This window comes from Cystoisospora suis (genome assembly GCF_002600585.1).
Source record: "Cystoisospora suis strain Wien I chromosome Unknown contig_2320, whole genome shotgun sequence".
Classification (NCBI taxonomy): domain Eukaryota; phylum Apicomplexa; class Conoidasida; order Eucoccidiorida; family Sarcocystidae; genus Cystoisospora; species Cystoisospora suis.
The window spans coordinates 85253-98460 of NW_027155119.1; the positions used below are offsets into that span (position 1 = coordinate 85253).

The 13208-nt window shown below is 50.5% G+C and overlaps 1 protein-coding gene across 1 annotated transcript in view; it reads left to right on the forward strand.

The window, feature by feature from the left end:
- Window positions 1-3653: 3653 nt before the first annotated feature.
- The window catches only part of CSUI_004859 (ubiquitin carboxyl-terminal hydrolase family 2 protein), a gene marked incomplete at its 3' end in the record, with an annotated part of 16691 nt that continues 7136 nt past the window's right edge, over window positions 3654-13208 (forward strand). Inside the window, exons 1-8 of the mRNA XM_068065040.1 lie at window positions 3654-7586; window positions 8204-8961; window positions 9603-9688; window positions 10191-10248; window positions 10721-10821; window positions 11681-11784; window positions 12337-12428; window positions 12968-13208. The exon at window positions 12968-13208 is cut by the window's right edge and continues 673 nt beyond it. Coding sequence (XP_067922997.1) covers window positions 13087-13208 — 122 coding nt within the window. The 5' untranslated portion in view covers window positions 3654-7586; window positions 8204-8961; window positions 9603-9688; ... (3 more) ...; window positions 12337-12428; window positions 12968-13086. The remainder of the gene's footprint in view (window positions 7587-8203; window positions 8962-9602; window positions 9689-10190; window positions 10249-10720; window positions 10822-11680; window positions 11785-12336; window positions 12429-12967) is intronic.

A 13208-nucleotide genomic window follows, 5' to 3' on the forward strand; every position in this document is an offset into this window, starting at 1 on the left:
CGTAGGTGTAAGGGCGGGACAGCACTCTCGGCATTCGCGCCTTGGGAGGTGCCAGACTTCAGGGCTGAAGAACCTAGCTGGCTCGCGGTGGTACCATTGCGAAAGCGAGAAAAGGGGTCGACGGCGCGTCTGGTAGGGTGGGGACCCAGTCTGCATCATGTATGACATGAGATCCCCCCTTCAATCTTTTGTCCAGGCCTTGAAGGCTCCGATTCTGTATTCTACTCGGAGCGCCTAAAAACAGGACTTCTTTTTGTGTGTTACATTGCTTCTTTCTCTCTTTGAGTGTACTGGTTTCATTTCTTTATCTTGTATACCTGCTGCACTGTCCACAACAATGCATGGCATAAATTTTTCCATTCTGCTGCCGAAACGCAGCGTGGTCTTTGTGTTCGTGTGGATTTCGTCATTCCTGTACACTGATGTTTCTCGAAGACAAGGGTTCTTCAGTCGACGGGGAGCGCTCTGGTGTGCGCTAAGTTTTTTCCTCAAGCAGAGCCTGCTAGACGTGAGATACCTCGCGGCGCCTTTTTCCCGATCCGTGTGACTGTGCAACTCGAGCGGCAGGCCCGCACGTATAGCTAGCCACAGGGCGCACCCCGGCGACGAGGCCATTTCGTGTCTCTGGCCGTCGAGGCTGTAGGAGGGACGTCATGTGGTTGGGGGCAAACACCTACACGGCAGTTCCTGTCCGCGCCTCCCACTTCTTGGCAACAGGACAGGTAGAGGTAGCTTTGTTGAGGGAATTCTTCTATACCGCTGCTGTCGGGGTCCATATTCATCCCGGATGCGAGTGGAACTTGATGAGTCGGTTGTTACACGGGAAGTATGGGAGCGCGTTCATTTTCAAAAGGAAGACATGTAGAATTTTTCCTGAGAATGCTCTTTGATCACAATGTTTCCACTGAAAGGCAATGGTCGTCTCGGGGGTAGAACTGTTGGCGCTATAGCTAGGGCCTTATTATTTGTTTGTGGGGAAAGGGGGGGGAAGGCGGGCGGGCTCGCGGGGCTTCATTTGCAGGAGACGCAAGGAGTTTTTCACGTCTGCGGTTCCTTCTGCAGGATGTCCATGGTCAGCCCGCCGATAGAGACAACTGATCAAGGACTCTCCATGTTCACTGTTAGAGTATAGAAACTGCGAGTCACCTGGTGCACACTAAAAAATGCGACTCAACTGCTACGGTACAAAGCTTCGCGTGCGCGGACAACAGTGTCGGAGAAGGATAAGGGACGTGAGGTGTGTAGAAGGCCCTTGAAATAACTCCACCCAAGACGTGTGATGATGTGCGCAGAGCTCTTCTGGTAGCGTCTCGTATCACCACGCGGATGCATTAAGCATCAGTGAATCCTGCTTCTGAGCGGCGCAGAAGTTAACACGCCCGGCGCCGTCATATCTGACCGCGAACAATGTTAGTGTAGAGACTCGCGTGCATTGTGTACCGTGGCGGCACCAACCCTTGTCAAGAACGGAGACAGGCTTCATTCATGAAGGTACCTTCTCGAACTGAGCTCGACATCAACTCGAGATTCTTAAAGGAATTTGCCTGTCCCGCGTGCAGTACGAAGGGCATGCCACGTATACTCACGAGATGTCGGGGCATGTACCCAATGCGTATTGCACTGTCGTAGAGTATTGACATATCCAAGTACATCAGGCGTGACTGATGTTACCTGACGGGCTATTTCGTGTAGAAAATGACTCTGTGGGCGCGTGAGTTCCGCACATGTTACACAGTCAACGTGGCGGAGTTATGAGGTGCAGCCTCCATCTTTTGGTGATGGATGACAGGAAGGAGGTGTCGGCTTGGGGAGTGGAATGAGATGAAAGTAAGCACCCTGCCAAGAACTCTCTGAGTTGCGGGAGAGGCATCGAGAGTAGTCGCGGGCAAGCGGTAAACCGCCTTTTTTTTCTTCTAGCTGTACGGGTTATGCGGATGGGGATACACGTCTGCAAATGATTTCGCATGGGTACACAAGCGTGTCCCCGAGTAGCTTATGAGGCGGCGTGACGCCGTAGGGTGTTGCCTGATGGCATGCTATGTATGCAGCAGGGTACCTGGGCGTGTGCGTGAGTGCGCGCGCGTAGTGTACAGAGAGGAAGCACGTGTCGGGACCTCGTCGGGTGTGCGGTGGACCCCAAGTTTGCCGGTCACGGCTGGTGGCGTTTCCTTTTGTCCACAGTTCTCAGTTATTCTTTACTGTCTCGGTGCACGCGCCCCCCAGAAAGACACTCTTGAAGTCATTTTTCACGACGCCGAGTCCACAGGACTAGGCTTGTTCCAACGTGCTGATTTTGCCGGCGAGCCCCGTTGAACACTCGGGTAGCCACACAGTCATCGCACGGGGGGTGGAAAGTGTGCGGGGCGACTCTTAGTCGTCACGTGATTGCCTACAATCAGAACATGCAAACCGCTCCTCATGTAGTTTCGTCGTCAGGTCCTAGTACTTTTTTCCGGCCCTGGGCGAGCACGTTTGTCCCAGCACATATTGGCAAGCAACCGAAACACGCCCATTCCGAGTATGTGGCACTCTGCAGGCAGTGATTCTCACCACCAACGGCAAGTCAGGGACTGGAGGGGACAGAAGAGTCGGTGCCAGGAGCTTGTAGACAACTGTTTCCGAGCTGGCAGAGTTCAGGTGCCCGTAACTCTCGCGACAACAGTGTCTCTCTGCGCAGCCACTATGGCAGAACTTCTGCTTTGCCCTGTACCAGGCGTCGCTGCAGCCCGGATTGAAGATTCGATTCCTCGCAACAGGTGCACCGCTTCTCATGTTTAGCTGGTTGCTTATGTCCCAATTCACGCTTCTTGGAAAGTCCGCAGTAGGAGGCACTCAGGATAGCCAGCTAGCGAGAATTCGAAGGTCGCCGTGGGAACCCTTGAAAAGCTTTACATATGCTGGGATCAGGGGTGGGGCACCCGTAGGCACGCAGGCCGACAGAAACTACCAGCCGATGCTGGCCTTCCCTATTCCCGTGCTTTCTCGACTGCCATGCAGCAAGCTGTCCATTTCCTACACAAGCGTGACGACCCCACACGTAAGGGGGGTTCCGAAGAGCTTCTGATGAGACGACGGTAGGCGAACTGCGTCTTTTAGGGAGACTATCGACAAAGCAACCTTCTTAGGATAAGACGCCAGTCGACAGGGTCGCAGCCGCCGAACAGTTATATACCCTCTTGTTAGGCGTACGGCAAAAGCAGAGGGCACGTTGCTCTTTTAGTTGCAAGAGCTTCAATACATGCTAATGCCGTGGACGTTAAGGGCGAGCATGACGTGCGATGCGTGGCTCCAACTTGCCTTGTCAACAGAAATGCAAGATCCCGTAAGGCCTCCAGCCGTCGCCGCTTGACGGAGGAGGCTCGTGCGTGACACTGTCGAATGGAGCGTTCTCGTTGGCGCCCACAGTCCTCCAGTGGCAGAAGAAGGTGCGTTTGCTTCTGCATTGTGTTTGTTCTCTGAGCAAACGAAGAAACTAGTAGCGGAGAAGACACCTGAGGAAACATGCACGACACCAACGGCGAATTGAGTAACAGGCCCCTGGGGTGTACATACACCGAGGTGTTGATGTGTGTTGGGTCGCCCACCGCGCATTCGGTGGCAGCACGATGTGGTTTGCGAAGCTCGTTTTTGAGCAGCTTTCTCAAAACAGAAAAGGAGGAAGGAGAGCTGGGCCTGACGACCTTTTCGTCTGAAGAGAAGAGTCACATCGCTGCCCCGGCTCGTGGTCTGAAAATTATACTGCCGTCCTTGTTGTGATGCGAAGGAGAAAAGCGAGGTGCATAGAAACACCAGCGTACCGCGCGAATGAGTAAAAATTGTTTTTCCTTCCAGAGCAGCCTGTTGTCGGGGTTCCCTGCCGGTTCCGTGCTTTTGCCCGTGAAGAATTGCCTCTCTCCACTGTGTGTGCCTCTCGTCTTCATCTCCTCTTGTTTTGCAGCAGTCTTGCGTCCCTGTGAGGCTTCAATGTTCCGCTATCATTTTTCACGGTTTTGACCCTTCCACCGCCTCTTCTCGCGACTTCCCTGTTTGTGCATCTGAGTCAGAAACGGCCAAAGCACCGATCTTTCCGACAGGCCCTTTCGCATCACTTTTTGCTTTTTTTCCGACCCCGCTTGTTTTTCCACCGTTCCTCGTCCCGCGGGTTCGACTGTATGCACACCCGACATTTCCGTCTTCGCAATTTCCTCCGCTCTCTTGGAAGCCTTCCCACGTTCTCCGTCCAGGCCAGGTCGTCAGAATAGGCCAGCTCCTGATGGTTCTCATGCTCCCAGATGCTCTACTGACTTCACCTTCTCAAGCCTCCATGCAAAGTCACGCCTTTGCTTCTGTCGCCCTCCGTCAACCGACTATTGCCTAGACCACAGCGGCTGAACGCCCAGCTCCATGTTGTAGAGACAAATATATCGGGTACGGGTTGGACTGCTGTTTCAGAGCAGTGGCACAGCGGAGGTCACGTGCGTGTCGTGTCCTCTTTTACACACCATCCCCGAGGGCAGAAAAGCTCTGTTTCCCATCGTTCTGCGCCGGTGTGTATCAGGACCCTGCGTAAGCAAGTAAGCAGGATCTCCGACGCCGGTGCAGAGACATGTCGCACTTTCTGAAGTGCCTCGTGCCTGTTTATCGCTACTTCCATCGGAGCTGACAAATCCAGCCAGACTGAGCCAGGGATACAGGCCGTTCACTTCCTTTTCTATAGCACTTGTCCTCGGCTCCAAACGTCGGTCATTGGGAATTCCACTGGAACTTCGTTACTTTTCTTTCCGTTTTTGTCTCCTCGGTTTATATGCTGGGCGTTCTTCGTCAGTTCTGTGGAGTCCGTTTCACGGAGGAGGGCATCGTCTCTTTCCCAACGGTACCTCTACGTCCAGGGGTGACCACACTTTGCCTTTTCTTCCGACCTTCTCTCTGTGCGGGCAGGTGCATGCATCTCCAGTTCAACTCGCTGTATTCCACTTACTCTTCGCCCACGGTTTCTCCGTTTTTACGAGGGATGAAGATTCCGTTAAAAAGTTTCGTACTTCTCTGTTGACAGCGCTGTCTTTCCCATTAGCTGCACCGGTTCGTCTTTGCTGGCTTGAATGATTGATGTTGTTGAGGCAATTTTCTAGTGCCCCGTGCACAGTGAATGTGCGTTCATGGGAAGTCGATGAGGGACGTGTGGGTCTCGGTTCTCGTCCATGCCCCTAGATTCTTCATCCGGACCTTTGCCCCTTCTTGTGCTTTCTCCGGTTGTCGTCTTTACCTTGTTTTTTCTCCTGCGCGGGGGCATGCTCTTTCCTTTTCCGTTGTCCCGGTCTTTACCGCCTTTCCATCTTGTTTTCTACCGAGAGAGGTTGTTGTCCGCCGCTCTTCGTTATCTTATTAATCAGTTTGGCTTCCCCAGGAAAAGAAGAAGAGGTTTGTCTTCTGTAGCAGGTGTGTGGGCTGGTCGGCATACACTGGCAGAGAAAGGCGACGGGGGAGAGAGAGCAGACCGCAGAAGTCTACCGGATCCAAATGGCTGGCCGACTGGCAGAAGACAGACAACAGTAAGAAGAATGATCTCGGTGCCAGGAAAGAGGAGCTAAACGGGGCTTTTGCCTGCATGCGTCTGCCCGCGCAAGATGAGTCAGTCCGAGGGCACATTGGATAGAAGTAGGATTCGTGATGAATGTTTTCCTCGTCCTTCGTCTCCCCAGTTAGGTACCTCTTGCCTCAGCGGCGCGTCCCCTGTATCAGAATCTGCAACTAGAAATAAACCTGATTGGGATTGCGGTCTTCTTCCTTCATCATTCTCATCTGTCTCCTTCTTACCTTCTGTCCATAGCGCCTTGTCTGTACCTCTGTCCTCTTCCTCTCCTCTTTCTCCGGCCTCTAACGCGTGTTCTCGCTCGTCGTCTCCTGCACCTTCTTCCCTTTCTTCTGTTTTGGAAGACAGGTGGGAACAAGAGGAGGATGCACTCGCGTCCGGTGTGTGCACACCTGAGCCACTCACATTTCCAATTCCGGGACTATCCCCAGACAAGGCCTCCTTGTCTTCGCCTTGTTTTACGGCTTTGAGGAGGAGCGTTAAGTCAGGCAGTTCTTTCGGAGGGCATTCTTCCTCTTCAGCAACCCCAAAAAAGGCGCAAGCTTCGTCGACGAATTTTCCAGCTCCTCCCTGCGGTCTTTCTTCGCCTCGTGATCCAGGCGGGCGTGGCGAAACAACGGCAGTGAGTGGTCTTCACGGGGCAATGGAGGCAGAGGAGGCTCTATGTCCTGTCCCTTCTTTCCCTGCCTGTGGGAAGGAGAGCATTCCTGGTGGCAATCCTAGTGCTAATACTACTATCATTAACGCTGATCAGAGAACCTCTCGGCAGACATCACGAAATCAAGCTCGTGGGGAGGATGGAGGGAGCTCTGTACCCCCCAATGGGGGAGGAGGCTTCTTCACTCCTGCACAGAGAGGGGCAGGAGCTGAGGAAGAAGGCGAGGATTGTGAAGAAGATGAGTCGCCTACTTCTTCATCTTCCCAAACGTCTGTACCGCCTCCACGTCGTACAAACACAGGAGATGAGTTAGAGGGACCTCTTCCAAATGAGCTTGAGTTACTCATACCACGTTTCCGTTCACGCTTTATTGAGGGCACGCAGGCCCTTCCGGAAGACGACGATATAGAAAACCTCACTATCTATAGCGAGTGGAAAGTCTTACCGTCTCTTCGGTTTCGCCTTATGGTGCATCCTCTCACTCCACCTCAAGCACATCGAGGCATCGGAGGTGGGGGAAGATTTCAAGGCGTAGGGAGAACAAGTGGGGGAGTAACTCCACATCAGGCGCAGATCCTGCAGAGTCACACGCTCGGTGCATTTGTTGAGATTGGGAGTCTTCCAGACTGGCCAGCAGATTGGATTTTCCAGTGTGGAGTTCGATTCCACATCTATGTCGTCAATCTAACGGAACCAGCTCGATCTGCCTGGAAGGACGAATCTTTTCAGTTTAGTTCCGACGAGACAGATCGGGGTTGGCATAATTTGCTTAGCTATCTGAGCTTACTTGAGGATCGATTTCTTGATGCTAGATCGGGCGATCTTCTTCTCAGGGCAGCTGTCTATCCTAGTGGCAATGCTGTCATGTCGAGAAGTCTCCGAACACCTTGTCCTCCTTCACCCCTACCCCCACGAAAACCTTCAAGTGGCGGCGAGGGACGGGAGACAGGGACGAGGAGGAATGAAGATCTCGGGGCAGATGAGGAATGGGAAGAAGAAGATGACAAAGAAGATGTCCTCGGCCCTTGTGTTGGTGGAGGAACAGGCACTAGTGGGGACAGAGGCGGAAGGCTCTCTGCTCTCACGGCCTTAGGAGGTGCTCCAGTCAGTCTAGGGCGAGCTGGAAAAGGATATGTAGGCCTGAAGAACCATGGAGCAACTTGTTATATGAATGCGCTCCTACAGAGTCTTTACTATATTGGGAAATTCAGACAAGCTGTCTACGCGATGAGTTTTGATGCGAGGGTAACAAGTGGTAGCAGAAGTGTTGAAATCCTTGAAGGCAGAAGGAAACGAAGGAAGAGGAGAGCTAATACTCCGGGAGGAAATGAAGAAGGAGACATGAAGGATGAGATGCCTGTGAGTCCTCTACCAGTTATTTACTTCCTCACGTCTCTTCTTACGTCTCCTAAAAGAACACAGTAGATGTGGCTACCTTCGCTGTGTACCAGTGTAGATACACGTCCTGCGTAACCGACTTCAGATGGTTGGAGCATAGGTGGATAGATAAGACAGTTGTCATGCATGTGTGGCGTCGTTGCTTTCTCGAACTGGGACTACACGTGCACTGTCTCTATTCTGTCGCGGTGAGATCATGTCGATCATCTTCGCTTTCTCTCTCTCCCTCTGGTTAGTGCTCTGTCCCCCTTGTTCTCACCGTGAGATGGCGCCAGCGACTCTGTTAGCGTTGCGCTCCTCTTGAGTCAGCGGAGCCGGAGGAACTACCGTAGTTTCTGGTGGAGTTTGTCTGTCCTTTTGCAATCTTCTCTTGTTGATAGCTTTGCAGCTTTTTGTGGTTGGCGATGTCTCTGCGAAGGGAACGGACAGTCTCGCTTTTTCAGCGCACCTGGGTAGAGGGACATACTGGCCTTTCCCGTGTCTAGGGCTGCGAAGAAGAACGACACTCCAGACGAGTCTTTTCTGTAGGTGTTTTCTTGTATGCCCGAGGCTTTCTGTTTGATGGTGCTTACCTGCAGGGAAAAGAAGACATGGAAGAGACGGGGTGTACGGATGTTCATATGGAAGAGGAGGATGCCAGGGGTGAAGGAGCGATTCGTGCTCGTTCACGTGGTAGTACAAGTGCACGAATGTCGAGTTCCCCGTTAGGAGATAGTAGTTTCTGTTCAAGTGAAGAATCCGAAGAAGAAGAAGACTTTTCTGACTGGAATGAGCAGGATATGTTAGATCTTCTTGTAGAAGAAGAACAGGAACAACGACGACCTCCATCCATTTCTCTTGCTCTACAGAATCTCTTCTTTCGTCTCTATACATCGTCCGAACCTGTCGCGTGCAAGGATTTGATTCGCTCGTTCGGTTGGGATGCCGCAGATGCTTTTACTCAGCAGGATACCCATGAGCTCCTGAAACTTCTGCTGGATAAAGTTGAAGAGCAAATGCAAGGTACCCCTGCTGAAGGCTCGGTTAAAAGAATGTTCGAAGGGGAAATGGAGACGTATATCGAATGTATCGAAGTAGATTATAAAAGTGCTCGGAAAGAGACGTTCGAAGATTTGAACCTAGATGTTAAAGGATGTAGCGGGGTTGTCGAAAGTCTACGTCGGTTGGTTCAGCCAGAGGTCCTAGAAGGAGAGAATTCCTATGATGCCGAGCAATACGGAAAACAAAGAGCTAAGAAGGGTGTCCGCTTTCTTCGGTTTCCTCCCGTCTGCATCTTTCTTCTGAAGAGATTTGATTTTGACTATGAAAAGATGGATACCGTCAAGGTCTTCAGCAGGTATGAAATGGCGGCTGTAGAAAATAGACTACATTCGAGTTCCTTCGATATGTATGGATACCTGCGTACACATATATCTCTGAGTCTGAAAAATCGTCATGGAGATAGAAAGCACTGTAACTGTTCTTCTCACTAGCGTTGTATCAGAACACTTTTGTGCCTGACTATGCGGATCCTTTTCCTTTACGGTCTTCGGAGATGCCTGTACTTCTACACTTTCATAGTCCCCGCTTTGGTGTTGTCTCGTGTGTATGTGTGTATCATCTATTTGTACACACCTGTAAAGATCTCGATGGAAAATAGATTCCGTGATCTCTCCTTCGCCGACAGCAGCTCCTATGTGGTCTTGTCTTCACCGCAGCCACTACGGTTTTTCAGCTTCCTTTCTCACGCACTAACTGACCCAGGCTTACGCATGCGCCCTTCGTGTTGGAGGTGGTTTTGCTGAGTCTGGGCGAAAGCTGGGGGACGGACCGATGAGTTGCGGGCGTGAACTACCCACTCCGCGCCGATGTCATGTGTATATTGACAGTTGTTTAATATGTAGCTTCTGTAGCTTTCGGAGCCGCAGGATTGGAGTTCTTCACAGCCTTGTTCTTGTGTAGCTGTTGACTTTGTATTGTGCTTTGTTTTTTGCGCAGCTTCGAGTTCACAAGAGACTTAGATCTCAGTGAATTCTGTCCTGATGCTGGGGTCTACGAGCTGCATGCAGTCTCTGTCCATCAGGGTAGGAGCTGAAAACGCCTTGTTCCTCCTCTCCTCCTCCATAGTTTTTCTCGTTTCCCCACCTGTCTTGAGAAGAGTTGTCTAACCTACACCACCGACGTCGCGATTGTTTGACCGTCATCCCAATGCTTGCGCTGTAAAGAAATAGTGATTGTGACCGTACGTCCACAAGTGCTGACCCCATTTAGGACTGCTGAACTGTATGTAACCATATGTGTGGTTAGGCATGGAATAACGTGAGAAGTCTGTCAGACTCCCATCTTGCTTGAACCCAGCCTCTCAGACGATGCGTATCGTCTTCGAAGCAAACCAAGTTTTTCGTGATGGAGCCCACATAACTTCCTCACAGATCTCTGTGTGTCGTCTACACTGTCCTTGCAACCGTTGTTCCCGACTCTCATTGTTCGTGAGGAGATAAGAAGCTATGACGACTGATCGTTTAAATCCTCTTAGAACGAAATCCGTCTCACTACACAAGAGCTTACCCTCCTTTCTGCCTTTAGGAGACGTCAACTCTGGGCACTACTATTGCTTCCTACGACCTCCTCCTCGGACTCAATGGTGAGAAGGGACAGAAGTATTTTCACAGTAGAGAGGGTGGCCTGTGTGGCTAGTGCAGTCAGTGTTCTGTAACACGCGGAAGAAACCGTAGCGCCCTTTTCTCACTGACTACGCTTAACCGGCGTCGGTCAGGGGGTGGAGGCGTTTTCCATGTTAACGGATTTGCTTTTTTCATGACTTTAAGGGGAATAAGCCCGTCGTGTTTCTCGAGTCCTGCCTTTGAAGGTGCCCATCCAGAGGTGCTTATCACGCGAGGAGTGCTGGGCTGGGTGGTAGCTCAAAGTTTAGGGTTTAGTCCTTTGCAAGACTTCGGAAAGAGGAGTGATGGTTCTCCTGTCTCTTTACGCTCACTTAGAGAATAGGTGGGGAGTTAGATGGATGCCTCCTTCTAGCTGTCGAATGTGTATGCGTTTGTATTCCTGTGGCCATCGATCTATCTGTCAGTCTTTCTATGGGTGGTGTCTCTGTGTAGGATTCGGTTTGATGACGATAAAGTTTATCCAGTCTCAGAATATGCGGCTATCGGAGATAACTTCGGTGGTGAAGAAGAAGAACCGTGCAACTATCTCGCAGGTATGGGCATGTCCCCAAATTCTTTTTTCTTGCGTGAACACATCCCTCTTCGAAGTAGAGACACAGACCACAGTGTATAAACAACCCCTTTCAGTCGCTCCTTTTGCATTGGGTACCATCATAGTTAACGTCGGACGTATCAGAGAGTTCTCTTAGTGTCTTCTCGGCAGATGCTTTTCTGGTCTCTCTCGTCTTACTGTTTCACTGCATTCAGCAGTACACATGTTTCTTCATCTACTCCTTAGATGCACGTGAGCCAAAAACGGCCCTCAGGGAAGGCATATTTGTGGCATGTACTTTATCGGTAATTGTCGTATGCACTTCACCACAACGTCGAGAAAGGGAGAGAGAGAGGGGGTTGGGGAGTGGGGTGGAGGGTGCCGAGTCAGATCCCGAGCAATCTGTTGCGGTGGCTCTCTGCTGGCAGCAGTGGCAGTATTCCTAAAGAAAAGTAGAAGAATAGTTTCCTTAAGTAGCATTCTTCTATTCTTCTTTTCTCCTTATGACCGTGCTCGTACTTACCACGGAGATTCAAGAAGTACTTCTTGTATCTCCGTGGTAAGACCAGCGCAGCACCGTGTCTGCAGTGATGGAGAGTAAAGCTACTGCGCGTCTTTCTTACGTGATTGCGACGAAGATAGGTGGTGTCTATGTCTTTTGATTCACAAGTTGCTGAGTCGTATACTGCCGTGAATATGGGTGCTGTCGTATGCTTCCCCGTATGACAGTAGATGAGGAAGTGTTTTCCTGATTTTCTGAAGGATGAATGCGCTCTAGTTGGAATGCGTGAGCGGTCGCAGACGAAGAACAAAGGAGATAACGTTTCTGTACTGCCTCATGGGTTGTTTGGGTTTTGCAGGTCGGATGGTCCGATCTCGTTCAAAGCTATATAACGCGTATATCCTTGTTTATGTGAAGAAGAGTCAAGCGAATCAACTTCTTGCAGACTGCAGTCCCCTTAAGGTCAGCTCGCAGGACCGGGGGATTGAACTTGACGGATGACGACGACTGGTGGAAGGAACCTTCTCTTTTTGATATTTCTTTCCTCATGTCTTGTTCATGTGTGGTCGTCTGAAAAAGTTATAGTGTGTTTGGTTGCTGGTCTCTACAGGCTGCTTTTTAGCTTTCTGAAGCCTTACTTACTCGTCTGTGCGTGGGCTGTGTTGCGGGTCTTGCGTGAATAGAAGATCTACTACGTGTATACCTGTCTATTTCTGTATGTACAAGCGGGACGGGTTAGATAAGAGTTCCCACTAATTTCTTGTCGTTCTCCGTCTTATTCAAGCATGTACGAACTGCTGACACCGTCTAGCGTTGGTTGAGGGTATTCGTTTTTCTCCCGAGGGATCTATGGACAGGAGTAGGTATATGACAAGTGGATTTTTTGTAGAGTGAGTGGCATGATATCCTTTGAGAGTGCTTCTCTTTGTCGGTCTCTCGGTAGTTTTATCTCCGAGTTCTTTTCGTAAAATTTAAGGAGTCTCGTGTTCTTCGGTGGGTGAACATACATCTCAGGTTAATCCACAAGTGGTCAGTCGATGCCGAACTGAAGAGCTTCTTATGAGACTGAGAAATAGGATTCGCAAGGTGCTTGAGCAACGCATCAAGTAAGTGTCTCCTTCTGATCTAATCCGGTGTCTCCTCCATACTGTCTCCTCTCTGTCTTACGGTTCGTCGGTCCAAAAGAAGTGGGTCAGTTTGATCGGACAGTGTTTTTTCTCTTCGTCGTATAGCTCTGAAGGTGTACCCGGGTGCATACACCCCTAGATATGCATATATATTCGATGTTGGAGTCAATATAGGAACAACTCTCAATCATTCTGTTTCTCCTCCGCTTCATCGCTTTGAAAGTTCACCAGCTCTCTTTATATGCTGCGATATGTTAGCTCATGGAGAGACACGCTCACTGTTCCCTGTGTGCAGTGCTTGTATGGTGTCGTTCTTTGGAGTGTATCTCTTCAACCCTAACAGAAGTAGAATACATCCGTTCACAGGGTCATCCTAGCTAGCTTGATATGATGATGTTCTTTACTGACTTGTTCTCGTGTTTCACGTTTCTATATGTTTCCTGGAGTTCTACTGTGGAATCTATCTTGCTTTTCTTTCTTTCTCCAATCTGTATNNTTCTCCTTTCGTTCTTTTTCAGAGTGAAAGTGTATCATCCATTGCAGTTTATCAATCGGCGTTTCTTGGATCTTCCGTTAGCAACGTTACCTCCTTTGTTGGAGATCAAATCGAATAGATCTGTGCACATCTTTCCCATCTATGAGCAAATTGTTTCCAAGCTATGGGCGAAGATGTACAGCTATCATCCAGCAGGAGCAGGGACGGCGAAAGGATCTCCTTCTTCACGAGGGGGAAAGCAGAGTTCAGGGGGGGGGGGTTCC